Source organism: Mauremys reevesii, linkage group 2, assembly GCF_016161935.1.
Source record: "Mauremys reevesii isolate NIE-2019 linkage group 2, ASM1616193v1, whole genome shotgun sequence".
Taxonomy (NCBI): domain Eukaryota; kingdom Metazoa; phylum Chordata; order Testudines; family Geoemydidae; genus Mauremys; species Mauremys reevesii.
This window is the reverse complement of record NC_052624.1, coordinates 227,972,114-227,995,854: the sequence shown is the minus strand read 5'-3', so window position 1 is coordinate 227,995,854 and position 23,741 is coordinate 227,972,114. Positions and strand designations below refer to the sequence as shown.

General features: G+C 44.3%; 1 protein-coding gene across 7 annotated transcripts in view; it reads right to left on the bottom strand.

Moving 5' to 3' along the window:
* Positions 1–1,427: 1,427 nt before the first annotated feature.
* LOC120398004 (serine/threonine-protein kinase Sgk3) overlaps positions 1,428–23,741 on the bottom strand; it is an 85,510-nt gene continuing 63,196 nt past the window's right edge. For all 7 annotated transcript variants that reach the window (XM_039524874.1, XM_039524872.1, XM_039524876.1 and 4 more), the window contains 10 exons: positions 19,985–20,042; positions 19,015–19,098; positions 18,802–18,933; positions 9,514–9,626; positions 9,208–9,244; positions 8,980–9,066; positions 7,348–7,443; positions 6,256–6,411; positions 4,626–4,715; positions 1,428–3,386 (listed from right to left, as the gene is read on the bottom strand). In XM_039524874.1, the coding sequence (XP_039380808.1) occupies positions 3,216–3,386; positions 4,626–4,715; positions 6,256–6,411; positions 7,348–7,443; positions 8,980–9,066; positions 9,208–9,244; positions 9,514–9,626; positions 18,802–18,933; positions 19,015–19,098; positions 19,985–20,042 (1,024 nt within the window). In that variant the 3' untranslated portion in view covers positions 1,428–3,215. The remainder of the gene's footprint in view (positions 3,387–4,625; positions 4,716–6,255; positions 6,412–7,347; positions 7,444–8,979; positions 9,067–9,207; positions 9,245–9,513; positions 9,627–18,801; positions 18,934–19,014; positions 19,099–19,984; positions 20,043–23,741) is intronic.

The window sequence follows — 23,741 nt, the reverse complement described above, 5'->3', positions numbered from 1 at the left end:
CTCTGAGAAGTGCCCCTCCCCCCCCCATGCTCCTTCCTCCCCTACAGCGGAATACGTACTAACGCCGCCCAGCGAGCGCCAGCCTAAAACCCGGATTCCTCCCCGTACAGGGTGCCCCCGGCCCAGCCAAGGCGCTCCCACCCAGGCCCAAGAGGGATGCAGCTGCAGAGCCACAGCAGCTGTCACCCGCCCCCAGACTGTTCTGTCCCCCAACATGGAGGCCTCCTCCATTACCTACAGCCAGGGCTTAAATTCTCCTAGAGCATTTCCTGAGCCCCCTAGGCCTCCCCCCCCCCACCTTCTATGAAAACTAAAGGGGGGGAGATACTCTGAAAAGCTGTCCCCGAGTGGGCCTGTCCTCCTCAGGCAGCTTCTCCCTCTTCTCTCTTCCAGGGCCTGCTGACTGCCTCGCTCTCTCCCTGGAGCTCCAGCGCTGCCTCCTGGAGTTTCCCTCCTTTTTTCTTACTCTCCTCCTCCCCCCTGGGAAAAAGATTTAAAGGGGCCATGCTCTCTAAACCCCAAAGGGGTTACATTTCCTTTTAACAATTTTTTTTCCTGGACCAACCTCTAACAAAGAGCCAACTGGAGCACAGACCAATGCACGGTTGGCTGCAATGTCACTACTACCACCATCACCACCCTCTGTCCTTTATTTACACCAAGGGAGATTCTGTTATGAAAACTTTACAAAAAGGGGAGGCAGGCCAGCAGTTGCCTTCCTTAGTAACAGTAACTCCTAGTATTACTGCTAACAATGTCCTTCTACGTATTTTTCCTGTATACATTTGTCCTTTATCTAGGAAAATGTTAAGCAAGCTACAACAAACAACTGGATAAAATTTCCCCTATGTATATTCTTACAAAACCACCAAAACACCATACTAGAAGATGCACTTCCCTTTTCTAGGGCCAGTCTCCAAATTGGTCTCAGGTATTTGAAATTCAGATATTAAATCAAAGAAAACTTCTTGTGAGTTAGAGAGCAGCACTCAGGCTTTAGTAAGGAATGCACAGTAGTTTGTGTGTTCTGCTAAAGCTCACTATTTCATAAGACTTTGCACTTTATATAGTGCATTACACTTTGAATTCAGTCTATGAATTAGTTTTAAAAGCTATAATGAAATCCTGGTAGAGGAGGAGTAACTTTCTGTCTTATGTAGAGAAGAAGTGCAAAAGCAAGAAAAACTGATTTACTATTAGTTTAAACCATACGTGATGGATATTCAGAAGACGCCTGGTCTGCAGTTACAAATTTTCTCTTTGAGACTGAACTGAGGGGCTATATAGTTGACATTTCACTGCTTGGAAAAAATCCTTAAACTGGCACATTCCTCTTCTTGGTAATGCAGTGATATCACACCTTATTTAAAATTAGAAAGTTTAGGATACAAATAGCCAAAGAGAATCTTTACAAAACCAACACCTCGGGGAAAACATTTTATTGAAAAGAGGACAATAGAGGCTGAAATTAGCAGAATTATATCCCTTTCATTCCCTCTCTCCTTTTATTACTACTTCAGTTAGCTAGCAGAGGTACATGAGCAGACAGACACCTTCTGTCAATTCTTCAGTGTTTCATCAGTGTTAATCATTGTGCAGGTGACATACAAAGGATTATTGCTTCAAGTGAGAAATTCACTTTGGTTTAACCTTCTGAGAATTTTCAACTGACATAGCATTCTAGGCATATTATTAGGACACCTGTAAGTATTATTAGAAATGCTACTTTCCCTGATCTTCACAAGGGATTCTATTCCACTGCAACAAGATCTGTAGATTAATGTTTATCTTTACTTGGGTTTTGTTTTGTTAGCTATGACACACAAGTTGCATTTTTGTGATAAGACACTTCAACACTTAAAAAAAAAATAGATTTCTTTCAAGGAGTTAAGTTCTTATGGTAATTCAGTTAAAGGAACTGAAATGCATTGTGAAAAGTGTGCACCCACACTTACCAAGTGGCAGACAAACCTGTTATTTACAAGCAAAGTGAATCACAAGTATTACTGCTATAAGTCAATCACATTAAAACTGGAGCCAACTTTCAGGATGTATTGTATTTAAAAAACCTCACACAAGTCGATCAATGTTAGCATTTTGGTTATATGTGCCTATCAAAAGAGACACACACAGTGTACAATCTCTTCACATTCTTAAAAGTAATCAAAAGGTAGTTTAATAGTTATTTTTCCTAACTATTAAGTGAAGATTTAAGAGCTGATACATTAGAATATAGAAAGACAAGAAACTATGAATTCTGATACAGTTCATTTAGAATATATTAGTATTCCAGATACACACAAAATAATCCTACCTTTTGGCACCATCTCCTCTCTACAGGGTCATAGCAAGACTGCCTTTAAAAGTAGCAATGATTATTGCTCTCCAACTCTTTGGAAAAATAGAATTTTAATGCAAAATATTTTTAGTGCAGTTGAGATTCAGATATTTCTTCATCAGAAATGAACATTATAGACAATGTATTTAGTAGTGTTACAAAATATTTGGGGCTAGTTTGTGCTGCCCTTACTCGCTTTGAGTAGTGCTTTATTTCTCAAATAATCCAGTAGAAATTGAAAGGAATACTTCAGAAGTAAGGTATTTATGAAGAGGAGTAAGGATGGCAATTTGATCCTAAATGAGCAACTTTTCAGTTTGCAGATCCTTAAAGTATCCACTTATTCTTCAATGAGGAATTAAATTTTAGAGTAAGTACTGTAAAGTAATGAATTTATATTTCAAAAGGTGATATAACAGGGGTAACATTTATCTTTTTTTAAACAATGATATACAAAAGACAATTGCATAGTTACAATTCAAGCACAAAGTCACTGTAAATAGTTACAAAGGCATTTAGAAATGTGCTAAGTTTGCTGCTGCTGAAAGACAACCAAATCCCGGATAAGTATTAATGTAAACCTGGAGAAAAGACCGGTCAGTGTGTTTGCTTAAAAACAGATTAATGTAAAGGAACAGCTTTTAGAGATCTTCATTTTAAAAATATTTTTATGCAGCAGGTATAACAGTTTAAATCCCAAAGAAAGCCATCTGAAATGCCCAATTTCCTCATATACAGCAGAAAATGTTTGTTCATTGGTTTCAACCCTACATATAAAATGAGGCACTAATTACACATATTCTGGACTATGTTCACACTCATGTTTCAGTCCATCTTCAGACTTGTACTTGTGCAGCATTTGTTGGCTCCTAACCTCCTAGGGAAACAAGTCTTCAGAAGGCGGTGCATAAGAAAATCCAACAAATGCATCATCTGCCTCTAGCACACTGGCATTTACAATGTTATAACCAGAGGAAATGCAAACTGAGTAAGGAACCATTTCTTCTGTAAAAGCTGCATCAAAATTCCTTATATCATCTGGGCCAACCTAAGAATGAGACACACAAACCAGCATTAATCATATTAATATGGCATTTGTATTTTTAAATGCTTGTCTGTTAAATATTTTTCATTTTAGTAAAATTCAAAGCTGTCTACGTTATGAAGTTCTCCCTTTCATAAAGAGAGCAGTTAAGTAAATCCCATCACTCTGTCCCTGAAAACAGCTACTGAAGCAGTTTGTTACGGGGTGTAATTCAGGCCAAAAGATCAAAGTGTCAGTAAATTTGCCAAACCCACATATACTGTGCAGTATTTCCAGAAGGAAAAAGACAAAGAAGTGCTGCTTCTTAAGAGATAATGAAAAAAAGAGATACAAAAACAAGAAACCAACATCTCCTTTTTCTTCTCTTCACCCTCTTTCCTAGTCATGCATTCTCCTTCCTTTTTTTAAAATCACTCCCCATCTTCCGGTCACTCTTCATTTTCCTGTTTTTCTCCCCATTTTCTCTTTCTGCCCCTTTTCTTTACACAGGTTTGTGGTCTATTAGTATTTTTCTAAGAGAATTTGAGCTCAACTATGTGTATGACAAAAAGCAGCTCTCCTGGAATCAGCTTGGTGACTGACAAACACTGATTCCACTAGTGACAATTCTGCCAGTAGTCTGATACTCTATTACACTGAAGCAGCAACTGCAGTATGACAATAACTAGACAAAAATGGTACCCTCTTGCACTTTTTAGTGGGACCTCAAATTAAGAAAAAAACACAACTTAGAGGAGTGCTACCCTCACTACTTAAGCACACATAATGCATCAGACCTATTGGGTAGGAGCTGCCCATCACCCAAACAGTTGGAGATGTAGGGGGAAAGAAAGATCTCCCCTTCTCAGTAGTCAGGAGTGGAGAATGGGAGAACAGAAGGTGGAGAAAAGTCTCAGAGAGCTGTAAAACAAGTCACAGTGCAATATTCTGACCCTGTGCCATGACATACAAGTCATGAAAGCACAACTGTATCACATTCTGATCCAAAACTATGACAAAAGCACAATGCAATGTCAGGATGGCATGCTGCTGATCTCATTCAACAACAAAAATGGCTCTCTAGCTCTTCTAATTTAAGTACCATTGCTCTAAACAGTTCAGAAATGGTCACCAACATTGTTTGAGAGGTACTGGGGTTGCCATTCTCTGCAACTTTCAGACAGTTGTTCTCACCCCATAGATTCTGCCCCACTACATGAAGAAATTTGGGAGATATAATCTAAATATACATATTGCACCTACCACATTAGGATTAAATGGTGGTGGAATCTTCTTCTGGAGAAGGTCAGCCCAGCTGAGAGATTCAAAGAAAGGATGCCTTTGAATTTCAAGCTGGAACAGTGAGCAAAGATAAACTTGATTATTTCCACGATATACCATATAGCACTGGAATACAATGTTGTTTCAGAGATCCTTCCAGCATGCTAGAGTAAGAGTTTCTTGGATTTGGTGCAGTAACGAGCAGGGGTGAAAGTAAGGCAGTATGGGCTGGTACAGCATATCAATAAAAAAAGTGACCGCTGGTACCGGCCCGTACAGCTGACTTATTGCCCCTTCTCCCGCCCCTGCCACCTCCTTCCGGGGTTGCTGCCACCGGGGGTGGGAGGAGGATGGGGAAAAAAAAAAAAGGAGACGCTGCCCTGGGGTTGGCGATTTAAAAGGGCCTGGGGCTCCGGCTGCCACTGTCACAGCGGCAACCCCAGGCCCTTTAAATCGCCGCTGGAGCCCCAGGCAGTGGGGGCCAGGCAGCATGGATGGGCTGGCTGGGGGACACTGACCCTCAGGCCCACCCAAGGCCCTTCCCCTTCCAGGGAAATGGGGGGTGTCCCGGAGACAGCCTCCGTACCATTAAGAGTTCAATTTTACTTTCACCCTGGTGGTAATAAAGTTCAAGATCATTGTTTTACAATTTGTATTAGAAGGTATGGCTGGAGTGGCTAAAATTTGATGGGGAAACATTTCTGAAAAGGCTGGCCAATACATTTTATTTTCTGCTTAAAATCGATGTCTTAAGCAAAACCTGGTTCCAAGAAGGTTTTTCAAGTAGTATTTATGTTAATGTTCCTGCTCCAAGCTAACAAAACTTACTAATATGAGCACTGTTCCAGATGGAACGCCTCCAGGAAATCCGCAGTATGTTTTCTGTTTATGTCTATAGTAAATAGTTATGTCCTCCCAAACATAACTGCCTTTCATTTACTGTGTGCTGCAGCAATTTAACAGAACTTTTAAGTTTGTGTATGACTAGATCAACACATTACAGAACATTAATAAGACTCTAAGCCTAAATACATCAATCGGGGGTAAAACTGCAAGATCATTTGATATCCTGCCTGAACAATTCTGTGACAACTTCTTTATGCATTTTTACCCAAATTTAAGAAATACTGTCAAAATTATTTGATAGAAGTTTGCAAAACACTAGCCATTATTCGTAAAGCCATTTTGGAAGCCTGAAAAAATAGTAGTTTCCTTGCCTTTTTCCTATTTAACGAATAGGATTTTTCTCACCACTGATGCTGAATTTACCAAAGTGTAGCTCTTTTTGTTTTGGTAACTTCCTTGTTTGAGTACTAGCATCATCAATTATATCAGCACAGCTTAGGGAATATGATGTTAGGAAATGTGTTTCCTTTGCTGGAAGGTACTGCAGCAGTCAAGCTCAAACCATTCTACATCATAAATGTGTCTTCCCCGGTCCTTCAGGTTTTTGGTGACAACTAGGGTATTTTGTTTTAAAAGTTGATATTTAGCACTCAAAGGACATTCTCTACCTGTTTCTTACAAATAACATTGAATTGTGGCCTTAAATTTGACAATGTCCCTTTAATAAATTAGTGCCCAATTAATTCATTGCCAGGAAATTACATACAAAGTCTTCTCTTGCTCCAAGTCTCTTTTGCCTGTCTTTTTCCAAGAGTTCTTCCAGAATAGACCAGGCTGTAAGACTGACTCCTGGGCGCACATAGAGAGGTTTGTGAAGAATATTTTCATACATCTCAGGAACATCACGGCAGTAAAATGGAGGCTGAACAAAAACAAAATGAAGAATTGAAATGTGGCTTTGAAATGGTACTGTTGAATACAAACTTTTTTCAAATGCGAGAGTAAACTGTTCCATCAGAAATGCCAATGACCAGCAGTGAAAAAAATAGCTTCACCCAGTGGCAGTCTGATTTCAGATAGAAATTTCATTTTTTAAACCAGAACTCCCCCCCGGGGCAAAAACCCCCCAACTCCACACTTCTTCATGAATGGGCCAATTCCTTTATCCTCACATAACATATGCAGTGACACCAGGATTGCATTCCTCTGTTAGCGCTTTCCTGCATCTCCCATTCTTTGCCCAAGTGCGCTCACATTCATTGGTGGCTGTAGAAGTTATTCACCATTTAAAAATCTTACTGAATGTGAGCAAAAGAGCATGAGTGGTTGAACAAACTTTTGCATGTTTTCCCAGGTGAAGTAAGGAAACTCATTTGCATGTGAGGAGGAAATGTAGTTTGTGAAACACAAAACAAGCTGTTTTTAGGGAGGTTACAAAAAAATAAACCCTAGCTGAAGTATGGGAAGATTTGTTTTTTACTGCTGTATTAAGAAGTAATCTGGGGGAAACTGGAAATGTTAGGGTTAAAAATACTTTGCTAACATCTTTGGTACCACTTTGGGCTGGTAGTAATTTACTTCTATAGGGCAGCACCACTGCTGCTTCGATAGACTCTTGCATTTATTCTGGGTTATATCTGCTTGATGCCACTGGATAAGAATTATTAATGTCACATCAGTTTGGAGAGCAGAAATTTTAGACATCAAAACAAAATTCAAGAGACAAAACTAGATAGTAAGTTAGAAAGTTACAAGTTATTCACCTGTTAAAGTGTGTTTTAATAATATATAACTTTTCAAAATGGTTAACTATAGTATTCAATTAAGAGTTTGAAAGGAAAAAAGATAAAATACTTACCAACCCATAAAGCATTTCATATAGAACCGCACCAAGGCACCACCAATCTACTGTGTTGTCATAGGGCTGTTTTCTGATCACTTCTGGGGCAAGGTACTAAAAGAAAAAAAAAGTTTGGCTGGTTATATTAAAATCTACTCTTTATCCAAGCAACTATTTTACAATACATCTTTAGGAAAGTTACTGTATAGATTACTAAAGATTCTTCTTGCCCTTTAACAAACCTGGTAAATCTCTCTGACATCCAGCCGATTGTTTAAATGGACAGCTGTTGTTTCCCAGCTCAAGTTATCCTTTATACCCATTGACAATTTGCCAAATTACTGTGCCATCTCTAATCTGACAAGTCTTTCAAGTTTCAGGGAAAGGTCACTGCACTGTAGCTTCACAGACAACTAAGCAGCAGCTGAAACCACAGTGTGGGAATCTGCAAAGAAACAGCTTCCCTCTGCCAATGGGATCTCTCTTTCTCAAGGGCAAGTTGTTCATTAACCAATCCTGTTGCCCCCTTGGGCTTCAAAACTGAATGAGGGATTTAAAAAGTGGGAAATAGGTGGAAGCATCTCATTCTGCTTCAAACCAAGCAAATGTCTCTTACTCATCCCTACTGTTACTGCATAATCACATGATCTATATTTTAAGTTTCAATGAGGCTTCAAACAAATAATAAATCAATTGTGAAATTATCCAGAGATTTTTTTTTTTGCCACAAATTAGTCAGGGGACACAGAGTTGAAGGACACATTCCATACCATGGTTTGCCATCCTTTTACATCAATTACTGGATGGCAACAAGACACTAACAGGTTTCTAGGTGCCTCACAAACAAGTTTATTCAGGACTTATATGATTCCCAGCACCATAATAGCTGAGTAGATACATCTGGTACAGAATCTCCAGGCCCACCAGGATATTCTGTACAGATACGCAGTTATTTAGAATTTTGAGGCTATGGCTGGATCATTCTTGTTCTCACAGCCCTGACCTGCAATTCTTTTGCTCCTTCAGTCCTTGCCTCTCCTCCCTCTTGAGCAGAGATTGCTGATTCTACTTTATAGTCAGTTACATGATATCAACAAATATGGGGACCACACAGAGATCATACTAGACCCACAACACTCAAACTCAGTAAAAAGGTTTTTATAAACTGGGGCCTCAGGCCATGGTGTTTCAATCCTCTTGTGTAATTCATATTAGACTTACACCAAATGTGTTAAAAAAACTTGCTCTTAGTACAAGTTCAAGTTTTTCTTTGCAATCCATTTCACAACTGGTCATAACAAATATTTAACCACAAGTGCTCTATATTTTGGCATTCAAATTTTCCAACAAAGTTCAATAGACACATTGTTTCTCTTCAGGTTTGATTATTATATGCTTTATTTTATGGACTCAGATAGATTACAACTCACATAAATCGCTGCTACAAGAGTATTCACTGACAGACACTTCACCATTTGTACAATCCTTTTCAACTACAAAACTTCTAATTCATGAAAGATTATCTATCTATCTATCAACTTTGAGAACTACCAACACTCCCCACCCACCCACTCAAAAAATGAAACCCTCTTCCCCAGTTTGTTGTGGCAATTTGCTTGCGCTGGCTAAAACTCAAGGAAGTTAGCTTACTTCTGGTGTCCCACAAAAGGTTGCGGTGGTGTCCGAGATAGCAATCCCTTCTTTACAGAGTCCAAAATCTGTTAAGACAACATGTCCCTGTAGAGAAAAAACAAAAACAAAACAGATCTTACTGAAAATAAGATCAATTTAAGACTGTATCATAATATTTTGCATTTACACAAAGGGTAAGTGTTTACATAAAGAGAGAATTTTGGACATCTGATAGGATATGCTTACCAGTGAGTCTAAGAGAATGTTTTCTGGTTTCAAATCCCTATTAAAAACAAAGTCTTATATTAATCCTCCTATGAGTGTAATCAAAAAATTAAGAGAGAGAGTTTTATACTAATAAATAGTCACTTATTTTTACACATTTTAAAAAAACTGGGTCAGGCTTCTATTTAAAAATAAATAAATAAATGGTAAACTTAAAGTACTAAGTCCATATGTAAATAGGTTGAATAAAAACAGCAAATGCAGCTTTTCTTGATTTGCTACATTTATCTTAAAGCAGAACAAAAGTAAGTTTTAGGAAATGGTTACCTGTATACAATATTTATGGAGTGCAAGTAGCCCAATGCACTGGCTATTTCAGCAGCATAAAATCTGGCTCTGTGTTCAGGAAAGGAGCGCTCTCTTTGTAAATGAAAGAACAGCTGTAAATATGCAAAGTTGCAAATGATAAGACAAACTGGCATAAAAATATCAAAATTACAAGATGTAATACTTTGCAATAACAAGCAAGTCACTTTAAGTTAGCTTTTTTTATGACAAGCTAGCAGAACTATGAAACAAATTAATTTTTTTCCTTTTACATAACCATTTATAGCCTTCCTTTAGCCATGTCTTTATTTTCTCACTTGTGTAACCCCAGTGGTACTTAGAGTACAATGAGTTAATAGATAGGAGTACAGGATGTTTCCCAGAAAGTCAAATCCAGCAAATACAAATTTACTCCTGAGGGCATTCTGCACTAAAAAATAAAAAATTCTGCAGACAGCATTTTAAAATTCCGCAAAATTCTGCACATTTGACAAATAAATGTGGAGGCTCCAGCATGGCATTGGGGAGCACATAGGGTGACCAGATGACAAAGATGAAATACTGGGACGCGGGGCTGGGAAAAAAAGAAAGCAAGCCAGTGGTGGAAACAAATAATAAAACCCACACACCGCTGGAGCGCTTCCCTTCCCCCTCCCCCCCCGCCAGAAGCTGGACTGGAGCAGTTTGCAGGGTGAGTGCTGGGGGCCACCCTCTCCCTCCAGGCTTGAGCCTGCCATACAGCTGATCAGCACAAGCCTGGGAGGGAGAAGGAATGAGGCATGCTTGGGGAAGAGGCGGGGCCAGGGCAGGGATTTGGGAGGGATCCAATGGGGGAAGGACGGGGTGGGGCTGGGGGGGGCAAGAGCCCCTCCAGGCTCCGCCTGTGCCGGATCGGAGGACAAAATTGCTTGTTTGTCCAGTGTCCCGACCGAGCATCGGTCGGGACGTGGGACAAACAAGCAAATATCGGGACAGTCCCGATAAAGTCGGGATGTCTAGTCACCCTAGGAGCACAGGCCACTGGCTGCACAGAGATGGAAGATCACTGTGCAGCTCCCTCCTCCCCCAGAACATGGACTCAGCGGTGAGGCTGCACCCAACCCTAACACAGCGTAAGGACCAGGCCAGGTGCACCAGGTGTGGGCAGACAGGCTCAACAAGCATGGAGGGGCTTAGTGGGGGGGGGGGGGAAGGGGAGGAGGTCCAGGTGTGGGTTGAGGGTTCTGTGTGGGACCATCTGGGTGTGGGTGGCTCAGTGGGGGATCCAGGTGTGGTGGGGCATCTGGATGCACAGGGGCTTGTTGGGGGGTTCTGGGTGCAATGGTAATGGGACTCTGCAGGGGGGTCCAGGTGAAAGTGGTTGGGGCTCAGAAAGGGTTTATGGGGGGGATAGAGCTTGTCAGGGGGTCTGGGTGTGGGGAGCTCAGTGGGGGGGTCCAGATGCTGGGGATGCAGGTGCAGCTGGTTGGGGCTCAGTAGGGTGGGAATCTGAGTGCGGGTGGTTTGTTGGGGTGGTCCAGGCACTGGGGGAGCAGGGCTTGTCAGGAGGGTTCTAGGTGCAGGAGGAGTGAGCCTCGGCCTGCCAGTCTGGGTATGAGCGTGTCTGGATACACGGGGGTTGGGTGGATGGGGGAGAAGCTCCCTGTATAGTGATCCCTTCCCCTGCAGCTGAGAAGTGATGGGTGCAGGAAATAAGGGTGGGAGGAGTTTGCAGAACTTCCTAAAGCCAGGGGAGATATCTTGGGGTGGGTCTGACACAGCCTCAGATGCTGTGCAGGGGAAGAGGAAGTCCTGTCCTCCCCAGCCCAGCCTGGACTAGCAGCTGAGCCCGGCACAGGGTAAGAGCCACCAAGTGGGTTTTCGCCAGTCCCCCCACTTCTCCACAACTGATTTACCTCTCTGCTGGCTGTCCTAGGCACCCCAAAAAAACCCTTACTGCTGGGGAGGGATGCATGATCACTCATGGCTTCCCTTTGCTTCCCCATCAAAAAGTCTTTTTTCTGCAGGGAAGCAAAGAAATCTGCGGGGAACAAACACTGCGTGTGCACAGTGACGCAGCATTCCCCCAGCAGTACAAATTATTACACTGATGACAAAGACAGGCTGGGGAGTATCTTATAGTCAGATCTCTAGCCTCTTCTATTTTAGAAGATAACAAATAGCATAATACTAACTTGACAACTGTCTATGTGCGGAGCACTTCAATACAAGTACTTGCATAACAGTCTAATGATATTACACTCTATTCTGAGACCACTTGGAGGAGTTTTATATTATGAGGATACATTCTTCAACCCTACAAGTTACTTGGCGCAGGTGGACCCCCCGGGCTCACAGTCTTCAGTTGATGTCTACACGGGTGCAGGAGTCTACTGACATGGAGTTACTGGTAGGGTTGGAGGACTACCTTGCCATGCACAGAACTGAAAAGTTTGCTACAGAAAAAGACAGTTACCTTTTCTGTAACTGGTGTTCTTTGAGATGTGTTTCTCATGTCCATTCCATATTAGCTGTGTGCGCGTTCGCCAGGAGGTGCCAGGAGTTTTTCCCTCAGCAGTATCCATAGGGGACCAGCTCTGGTGCCCTCTGGAGTGGCGCCCACATGGCACAGTATAAGGGGCACCACCGGCTCCCCCCACCCTCAGTTCCTTCTTGCCAGAAACTCAGACAGTGGGGAAGGAAGACGGGTTGTGAAATGGACATGAGCAACACATCTCGAAGAATAAGTTATGGAAACGGTAACTGTCTTTTCTTCTTCGAGTGCTTGCTCACATCCATTCCATATCAGGTGATTCCAAAGCAGTACCCCTGGAGGTGAGTAGGAGTTCATGGATGTGTAGATTGCAACACAGATCTGCCGAACTAGCATCATCTGTGGCCTGCTGAGCGATGGCATAATGAGCAGTAAACGTGTGACCAGAGGAGCACATTGCTGCTGTATAGATGTCCTGGATAGGCATGCGTGCCAGGAAGGCCACCAAAGATGCCTGCGCTCTCAAGTGGGCTCTGATAACTGGCGGCGGCAGAACCCCCACCAGGCCGTAACAGGTCCTAGGCACAAGGTAATCCAATTAGAAATACTCTGTGAGGACACCAGGTGACCCTTCATCCTATCCACTGTAGCGATGAAGAGTTGAGTCAATTTTCGGAAAGACTTGGCATGGTCTAAATAGAAAGCCAAGGGCCTCCAGATGTCCAGGGCGTGAAGACACCTCTCCTCACTGGTTTTGTGCATTTGGGGACAAAAAGACTGGGAGGAAGATGTCCTGGTTCATATGGAAGGTGGAGACCACCTTTGGCAGGAAGGCTGGGTGGGGACCCAACTTTACCTTATCTTTGTAGAAGACCGTGTACGGAGGTTCTGAGGTCAAGGCTTTAATTTCAGAGATCCATCTTGCCAACATCACTGCCACCAGGAACGCGACTTTCCATGACAGGTGGGAAAGGGAGCAGGAACCCAGTGGCTCAAAGGACAGGCTGGTGAGCCTACAGAAGACGAAGTTAAGATCCCACTGCAGGACAGGAGTCCGTACCTGCACGAATAATCTCTTGAGCCCTCTCAAGAATCTGACCATCATGCCATGGGAAAACACCATCTGTCCTTGGATCCACAGGAAAAAAGTGGAGATGGCCACTAGATGCACTCTAATGGAAGAGTGTGCCAGGCCCTGGTTCCTTAATGGAGCAGGTAGTCCAGGACAGCCTGTATGAAAGAACATGAGAGAGATGCCATGCTCGGACGCCCAGCGGGAAAACCTCATCCATTTGGCCAGGTAAGTCAGTCCAGTTGAGGGCTTCCTACTAACTACGTACAACTATTTTATAGGATTTTAGAGTTTGCAGGAACAGAGAGAATCAATTCAAGCTGAAGCAGCAGACATTCCAGCACCATCACTGGTGGCAAGAAGGAAGTGAGGGTGAGGGGAGCTGACAGCACCCCTTATACCACACCATGGGGGCACCACTCCAGAGGGTACCAGAGCCAGTCCCCTACAGACACTGCTGAGGGAAAAATTTCTGGCACCAGTGCATGTGGCGGACACCCACACCTAATATGGAATGGACATGAGCAAGCACTTGAAGAATATTTTCTTTCTAAAGTCATCTTTTGACACACAGCTAGAGAGGGTTAAACATCCTGCAAAATAAATAACCCTCAAAAGACATGTGGGGAGATAATGTCTGTGGTTTTGTGTATTTACGTATGTATGAGTAGGGTCCACAATGTAATCAACAGTCCCTGTCTATGCTGTATTCTGATAAATCAGAGGTAAAAAAAAATCCTATCATTTAAATGAATTGTAAACACGGGATCTCTGTATTCATCTCTCTTTGAAATGTACTGAGAATGGCGGAGGAACAAGCAAATGGCCTTATGTTAATTCATACAGCTAAATACTGGTGATGGACCTCCTTCAAAGTCATCCTAATTACTGTTTTTTCCCTGAGGAACTCCCAACTTGTCAAAGACGACATGAAATAGTATAAAAGATCCTTGGGTCCTGATTCTGTCATCTCAGATCTGCTTAGGCTTCATCAGGGGAAGTTTGAGTCGTGAGACTGAGGTCCCAGTTATGCTGGTACGCCCTGAATATGAGATTTGGACATTGGACTATAATGTATGAACTATTTCTGAAATAACTCTTTGCAACTACAAATCTCACCATCTCTGCTATCAATCTGAACCTCAATGAATTGAAATCATGTCTGTATGTATATTGATCTTTTATCCATACTCTCTCTCTGTTTTTTAAATAAATTTTAGCTTATTTAATAAGAATTGACTGTAGTGTGTATTTGGGTAAGATCTGAAACAGTCATTAACCTGGGAGGGAATGTGTCCAATCCTTTGGGATTGGTAGAATCTTTTCTTTTATGAGGAAATAAGATTTACAGAAATTTTCATCATATTTGACGTGGGTACCTGGATGGAGGCCTGAGGCTGGATCACTTTAAGGGAACTGTGTTGTTTGGACTTCTGCATAACCAGGGAGGTAATAAAGAAGCTGTTTTATGCTGTCTTGGTGAATCTAAGTATTGGAACATCCACCAGCTTTTTGGGGATTGTCTGCCCCATTCTTTGCAGTTCACCCTAATTGAGTGATCATAGCTGGCTCCCCACTAGGACCCCAGTCACACCACTATTGGAAATAAATAAGCAAGCAAGAGTCAAAGCATTCCAACTTGACTGCAAAAAGGAAAACGTTTCTATTTTATTTATTTCTATCACCACTGGTGTTAGATTTGCATACTTCTTAATGTGTGTAAGTTGTGTACAGAGGTCAGAAAAACAGCATTGTCTGGCCACGCCGGGGGGGGGGGCAGGGTGGGGTGGGGGAATAGGAGGCAAGGGATGTGGTTTAATTAGGCCACAACTTTATTCAGTTAAAATATCTGGGAGTACCCAGCAACAAGTTGTACAGTGCAGGTCACCATTCTTTCCTTAATCATTTCCCAATAATTCTCAACTAGGTCCCACCTATCCTGCTGCTGAGACCCTGCTGCTCTCCCCTCACATGAGGGCAAAGGAAGCTATAAAAGGAGAGGGGTCACTGTACAAGATGTGAGAATCCAAAGCCCCCCTTTACTCAGTTCCATTAAGGGTTTATTTCCTTTAAATCCTCTTCCAATCCATTTGATCTGATAACCACACCCCCTCCACACTGAGTAGCTGCATTGGACACCTGCCACAAGTTTTACATATTAAGTTATGACATTATAACCTAACCCTCCCCAACTCCCACCCCACCTAGTCCCTGGACCACTGTGGGGAAAATGTGAAAAAAATTCACCCTACCATGGCCAATCTGGTGGTGTGGGAAAAATTCCTCCCAAGCCTCACAAGGGAAAAGCCAACTAGTATAATGTCCACTGCAAGTCAAGAGGAACCCAGTTCTTTTGCCCAGTTCATGGGTGGGCGGGTGCTGCCAGCCCAGTCCTGGTAAAAGAGAGCCTCTCTGGGGATGCATGGGGTATAAATCCCTCCCCCACTGCTCCAGTCAAGCAGGAAGGGCAGTGCAGCGACCTTCTCCTGACCTGTTTCCTGTCTTTCCTGTCCGCTTTCCCCCACTCTTCCCACCCGTTATAACAGAGCCTTTAAAGATCTCTAGCCTCTTCTATTTCTTATACGAAAAGGAGCACCCTTTTTCTTCCAGCTAGCCAGATGAAGACTCACGACTCACTCCCCCCTCCCACCACACACACACACACACACACACACACACACACGATCCGCTGGGCACACTGTATGGGAAGGAGACAAACATTAAACAAAAATAGAAGAACACAGGACATGGGAATTACCACCCTGGACCAGACAGAGATCTATCTAGTCTAATATCCCACCTCCAACCATGGCCAGCACCAGGTGCTTCAGAGGAAGGTGTAAGAACCCAGGAATAGGCAGATGCAGAATAATCTTCCCGACATTGGGTCTCATCCTGATCTCTAACAGTTAGAGACTGGCTAAGCCCAAAAGCATAATGTACATCCCATTCATTTTTTGTTTTCATTAATTACAACAACTCTGGATACTGCTATATGTATAAGATGTCCAGTCCTTTTTTATTTTAGTTTTTGGCCTCAATGACTTCCTACAGCACTGAGTTCCGGAGTTTACATGTTCTGTGAAACCGTATTTCCTTTTGTCAATTTCCCACCTTGTGTGTTATGAGACAAGCAGAACATAAGTTCCTCATCTACCTACTCTATACCATTCTTTATTTTACATATACTTGTATCATGTCCCCTCTTATTAATTTCCTTTCTACGGGAAAAAAATCCCAGTCCTTTCAGCCTCTCTTCAAATGAGAGATTTCATGCCTTTGGTCATTCTCATTGTCGTCCTCTGGGCCCTCTTTATTTCTGCAGTATCCTTTTAGAGATGAGGTAACAAGTATTGCACATAGTATTTCAGATGAGGCTGCACCACTGATCTATATAAAATGTATTGTTATATTTCCATTTTATTCGCCATCACATTCTTTTTTTAAATGAAACATCTTGTTTGCTTTACTGACTGCAGCTGCACATTGAGCAGAGGTTTTCATTGAGCTGTTTACAGCGATACCCAGGTCCCTTTCCTGAGTTGACAGCAATTTAGAACTACAACAGAACCTCAGAGTTATGAGCACCAGAGTTGCGAACTGACCGGTCAACCATACACCTCATTTGGAATGGGGAGTACACAATCAGGCAGCAGCAGAGACACACAAAAAAAGCAAACAACATTTAACAGAGTATATTAACTACTAAATCAATAAAGGGAAAAAGTTTAAAAAAAATTGACCAGGTAAGGCAACTGTTTTTGTGCTTGTTTCATTTAAAATTGAGATGGCTAAAAATCAGTATTAAGTCAGATCAGTTATAAAACTTTTGAAAGAACAATGTTTTGTTCAGCGTTATGAACGTTTCAGAATTACGAACAACCTCCATTCCTGTTCATAAGTCTGAGGTTCCACTGTATGTAAGGCACATGAGTAGCTTAATTTTTTTCCCTCAAATGAGCATTAGTCAACATGAAATTCAGTTTGCCATCATGCTGCCCATTCACTGAGTTTGTCTGGGTCTCTCTGGTCATGACTAACCTAAATAACTTTGTCTCATCTGCAGGTTTTGCAACCTCACTCCCCTCCACTTTCTAAATTATTAATATGTTGACCTATACAGGACCTAGAACAGAACCTTGAGGCACTCCACTGCTAACTTTTTGCCATGATGAAAAACCAACCATTTATACTCGACTTTTCTCCTAATCCTCTCCCCTCCTACCCCAAGCCAGGTTTTTTGATCCATAATATTTTGCCTCTGACCCCATGACTACTTATCTTCTTTAGTAGCCTGTTATGTAGAACTTTGTCAAAGGCTTTTTGGTTCTCTTTTATCTAGTACTTTACTGATATGTTCAAAGTATTCTAAGAGATTAGTGAGACATGATTTTTTCTTTGCAGGAACTGCACTGGTCAGATGCTATGCTATCATGATTTTCCAGGTGTTTTGTAATTCTGTTTTAAAATAGTAATTTCAACCAAACTTCCAGGTAAAGATGTGACGCTTAATGGTCTATAATTCCTCATATTACTTCTAGAGCTGTTTTAAAATAGATGTAATATTTGCTACCCTCCAATCCTCTGGAGCAGTGGCTATTAAGGAGATATTGCTTACTTTTATTATCAGCTCAGCCTATTCATACTTGAGCTCCTCCAGAACTCTTGGGTGTACGTTATCTGGGCCTAGTGACTTACTGCTTGTTAAATAATCAATTTATTCCAGCATGTCTTATTAAAATTTACAGATTTCATCCATCTCTTTCACAAGTTCTTCCTCAAATTATGTACGGTCTCCTCAGCTTCAATGTTGGTGCTCAGAGTAAACAATGCTGCAGATAACAAGGCTATTTTAGCAAGAACTAACTATGGCATTTGAGGCAACGGTGTACAACCAGAAGCACAGTAACCCTGAAGAAGACAATTCACTTGTTTAAGTCTGCCAAAAAATACCCTCTTCCTGCTGCTTCTAGAACTTGGCATCTAGGCAGGGGCGGCTCTACAAATCACGCTGCCCCAAGCAGCGCGGGCGCCCGCCGCCCTTCTTTCCCCGCCCGGGTCCCCCTCCCTCCCGGGTTGAGCTCCCGCTCGCGCATGCGCAGGCAGGCAGGTCGGACCCGGGGGACCAGGATGCGCGCCGCCGCCGCGCGGAGCTCAACGGGGCCGCGGGAGAACGAGGACGCGCCCGCGCCGCGCGACCGCGCAGGTCCGTCCGGGCTGCCCGGGTCCGCCCGCTGCAGCCATGCCGCGCAGGCATGCCAAGCGAAGCCCACCTCCCCCCCGCGCCGCCCCTGGCCTCTGCCCCCTGGCCCGCCTTGGCCCGCCCCCTGCATCTAGGCTCTTGTTTACACCACAGAAAAGGGAGGAATTGCTTCAAGTGCTGAAGGAAATATCAGTATACAGTGAATTCATATTGAAGGTATGTTTTATTTACAGCCATATCCAGTAAAATAGTGTATATAAGGCTGGTGAGAATTTCTGCATTAAAATTGTGTATTAAGGTTTATATTGAGAGTTTTTCCTCATAAAACTCCTTTTTATTAGAAGAAATTCTTCAAAAGTTGCATTCAAAAAAAAACTTATTTGCAAGTCTACAGCAACATCTTGAAAACTGTAACTAGTACGTAAAATCAATAGGATTTTAATTTACTTATAGTAATATTAAAATGAGCACATTTTACAGTGGATTATTTTTTTTTCCTGTAAATTAACTTAAGAGGAGACAAAAACGAAAACTACTTACCTCCCCTCCATTAACAAAATCCAGAACAAAGTAAAGCTTTTCTGTTGTTTGGAATGAGTAATGTAATCCAACCAAAAATGGATGTTTCACATTTTTCAACAGTACATTACGTTCAGCCATAATATGTTTTTGCTGCAAGGAAGTGAAAGGTCAATAAGTAAATAGGAACAATTTTGTAATTAAAGGGGAAAAGAAAAATGTATTTCCCCTCACCTCTTTCCTGTTGAGAACAACTTTTTTCTGCAGTACTTTGACAGCATAAAATTTCCCATCCAGTTTTCGTTTTGCAAGAAGAACCTGTGAAATTTAAGATGAGAGAGGAGACACAGTTAGCATAGTTCTCATTTTGATATTAAAGAGTATCTGGAGAAACATGAGTAATACAATTACTTCATTGTACAATTTCTAGGCCCTTAAAATAGTTCACAATTATTACCAGTGTCACCAGCAAAAGGAGAATGTTACCGGAATATGGAATCCAAGACCTTGCACAGTTTCTGCTGAACTGTAATGTCACAATGGAGAGCCCATGCAATGCCAAATTATGGCATAGGCACTACAGGTCCATGCCTAGAACCCCAGTTCCTGGAGTGGAGGAGGGCAGAATCTTGGCTCTTTTTAAAATATACGTGTCTAGTCTTCATGGTTGTGGTGAAATGCTCGGAAATATGATTAAAGCGCCTCAAACACTAGCGCCAAGATGAGTTAACTGCTCCATCTACCTTAATAGGGTGTTGCCACAAAGACCCACTGCTCTGGGGAGCCCAGCCAACAGCACCCCAAACAGAGAACTGGGTGTGTGGCAGTAGCTGAGTAACCCCAGCATACCCACTCAGCAGATAATGCAGCAGCAGGAGTGCAAGTACTGAGGTGCCTCCCTGTTGCCACCCTTGCCTCTCTGCAGGGAGGGGGGGACCCCACTGCTCCAATGATAGGGAAAAGCTTACTGCTGCTCTTGGTCAGGAGTTGAGGGGGTCCCATGCCACTGCTACTCCAAGTGGAAGGGACAGTGCCATGGTATGAAAGTGGGGCTGTAAGGGTGGAGCCACAGGGGGCATTGTGTGCCATGGGCCCCAGGTTGCCTTAATCCAGCCCTGAACTTGAGAGTACCACTTCCCAGTATTCACCAAATCTAGTGCCAGTGTGCAGTTCAGTCAGGATGAGAAATGGTAAGAAAGCTCACCTTGCCAAAACTGCCTTTCCCAATAACTTTCAAGAAGTCGAAGTCTGTTGGCTTAGCGCTGAAAGTGATTCAGAAAGGTTACTTGGGGTAGAAAATATCAACTTCACAATTTTACTCAATGCTCAGAATTATATTTAAACAAGTGCCTGAACTACAAACAAAGTGCTGATCTGAGCCACTATTTCCCTGCACACCATGTCCCACTTAAAGCCTGCTAGTAGCTTGGAGGTTCTCCACACCAGCTCCTCTTTTATGGCCCGCAATCAAACCCTTCCCTCTTTTCACTTCCTATTTTCTGCCAGGGAAATACAATATAAGTGTTGGTGTTAGAATTTAAATAAAAATAAAATTGACAAAACAGACTCATCTCCACGCTTCTCTGCTCTTTGTTCTTTTCTCCTCCCCCCATATCTCTCATGTTCATTCTAGTCCCTTTTTCTTTTTTGAAGTCTAGGTTTTCCCCTCATACCTCCCTCTTTCCTCCTGAGGCACCCCCTGCTTGAAAAAGGCCATATGGACTCTTAAAATAGTTTGTTCCTTGTCCTCCCCGCATTCTCAAGTCTGTCTCCCCTTTCTCCCACCCCTCCAGTAGTCTGTTCTTTGCATCACATTTTTGGCATCTCTTCCTCTTCTTTTGTCTTGTTCTATAGTCTGCCTCACTGTCCATCTATCTTTCCTTGCCGTTTTCTATCCCTTAGATTTGTCGTCCTGTTCTCTGGCCTCTGCAATTCTTCCCCTCACTGCCCACCCTACTTTCTTCCTATGACTGCCTTTTTCTCTGGGAGGCACATATATGCAGATGCATATGGCATTCAGGTGCCACTCTCCCTCTTGGCCATCCAACCTTCCTTCTTCACATGGCTCTTGCCCTCCAATTCGACAGTTATCTTACAAGGACCACCATCCACTCTCTATTTGTTGCCCTTTTATTGATTGCTCTACCAAAGAGGATTTGGGGCACAATATATAAAGCCCCACACTCTCTCCCAGTGGTGCAGTACAATCAATGAGGAGAGTAGCAAACGTGGGGAGCAGATGCCCTAAGCAGGAAATTAGAGGAAAGGCAAAAAGGATGAGGGAGTTAGGAGACACAGCAATGAGAACAGGTGCTACATAGAATGGGTCAGAAGGAGAGGAAAGACATACTGATTGCATGAGCCAGTTTTTCATATCAACATAATATAGTTCCTTATACTATACTGCAGAAGTTTGACATCAAAACAAGTCAACTTGTGTTAATGTAAACTTGTGTTAATCTATATAGTGGTTCTACATGTATCTTCAGGCCAAAATCTGTTCTTCTTGAGTAATGAAGAAAAGATGGTTACTCACCGTAGTAACTGTTGTTCTTCGAGATGTGTTGCTCCTATCCATTCCAGTTAGGTGTGCGCGCCGCGCGTGCACGGCTCTCCGGAACTTTTTTACCCTAGCAACTCCGGCGGGCCGGCTGGGCGCCCCCTGGAGTGGCGCCGCTATGGCGCTGAATATATACCCCAGCCGGCCCGTCCGCTCCTCAGTTCCTTCTTGCCGGCTACTCCGACAGTGGGGAAGGAGGGCGGGTCTGGAATGGATAGGAGCAACACATCTCAAAGAACAGTTACTACGGTGAGTAACCGTCTTTTCTTCTTTGAGTGATTGCTCCTATGCATTCCAGTTAGGTGATTCCCAAGCCTTACCTAGGCGGTGGGGTCGGAGTGAGACGTGGTGGAGTGTAATACCGCGGAGCCGAAGGCTGCGTCGTCTCGAGACTGTTGCACCAACGCGTAGTGGGAGGCGAAGGTATGGACCGAAGACCAGGTGGCCGCTCGACAAATGTCCTGGATGGGAACATGGGCCAGGAAGGCGGCCGACGAGGCGTGCGCCCTTGTCGAGTGTGCGGTGAGGCGGCATGGTGGCATGCGAGCAAGCTTGTAGCAGGTCCGGATACACGCAGTGATCCAGGAGGAAATCCGTTGGGAGGAGATCGGCTCGCCTTTCATGCGGTCAGCAACCGCTACGAACAGCTGGGGCGAACGCCGGAAGGGCTTAGTCCGCTCGATGTAGAAAGCGAGCGCCCTGCGGACGTCGAGGGTGTGCAGCTGTTGCTCCCGAGGCGAGGCATGCGGCTTCGGGAAGAATACCGGGAGGAAGATCTCCTGGTTGAGGTGGAAGGCTGACACCACCTTTGGGAGGAAGGCCGGATGTGGTCGAAGCTGCACCTTGTCCCCGTGGAAGACGGTGTATGGCGGACTAACCGTTAGAGCGCGGAGCTCAGAGACTCGCCTCGCTGATGTAATGGCGACAAGGAAGGCCGTCTTCCAGGAGAGGTAGAGCAGGGAGCACGTGGCCAAGGGCTCGAAGGGGGGACCCATCAGCTTGGCCAGCACGAGGTTCAAATCCCAGGTCGGGGCAGGACGCCGCACCGGCGGGTACAAGCGGTCCAGGCCTTTAAGGAAGCGGGAAACCATCTGGTTAGAGAAGATGGACCGACCTTCCACGGATGGACGAAAGGCGGACACTGCTGCCAGGTGAACTCTTAAGGAGGAGACCGCAAGACCTTGCTCCTTAAGGTACCAGAGGTAGTCCAGGATGGTAGGGACAGGGACTACGAAGGGATTGAGGCCTCGTTGGTCACACCAGAGCACGAACCGCTTCCATTTCGCCAGATAGGTGGAGCGAGTGGAAGGCTTTCTGCTCTCTAGCAGGACTTGCTGTACTGCCGCCGAACAGTCCCTCTCTGCGTGGGTCAACCACTCAGGTACCAAGCTGTAAGATGGAGGGACTGTATGGATCGTCCAGGTGAGCTCCCCAACCGAGCGCTGAGGCATCCGTGGTCAGAGTGGCGGACGGGTGAGGAGGATGGAACGGGACTCCCGCACAGACAATCTCCGGGTCTAGCCACCAGTTGAGGAACTCGAGGGTTGGCCTGGAGACTGTGACCACCATATCGATGGGATCTCGATGCGGCCGGTACACCGATGCGAGCCAAGACTGGAATGGGCAGAGGTGAAGCCGCGCGTACGCGGTGACGTACGTGCATGATGCCATGTGGCCCAGGAGGCGGAAGCAGGAGCGCATCGTCGTGGTTGGGAAGGAGACGAGGTCCCGGATGAGGGAGGCCATCGTCTGATGTCGAGATCGCGGTAGGCAAGCCCGGGCCAACGAGGAGTCGAGGACCGCTCCAACGAACTCCACCCGCTGCGACGGGATCAAGGTGGACTTCTCGGTGTTGATGAGAAGACCGAGTCGTCGGAAGAGGGACAGTATGTCTGTCAACTGGCCCATCACCAGCTGTCGAGACTGTCCGCGAACCAGCCAGTCGTCGAGATACGGGTAGACATGTATCCGACGACGGCGGAGGGCTGCGGCAACCACCGCCATGCATTTGGTAAATACCCTGGGTGCGGTGGAGAGCCCGAACGGCAACACGGCGAACTGGTAGTGGGCGTTGTTGACCACAAACCGGAGGTAACGTCGACGGGGAGGATAGATCGCGACATGGAAGTAGGCATCCTTCATGTCGAGGGCGGCAAACTAGTCTCCCGGATCCAGAGAGGGAATGATGGTCCCCAAGGTGACCATGCGAAACTTGGGCTTGAGCAGGTACTTGTTCAGCTCGCGAAGGTCCAGGATAGGACGTAGCCCCCCTTTCGCTTTGGGGATGAGAAAATAACGGGAGTAGAATCCCCTGCCCCGCCTGTCTTGAGGCACTGCTTCTATGGCACCCACGCTCAGAGTCTGGACCTCTTGCAAGAGGACTTGCTCGTGAGAGGGGTCC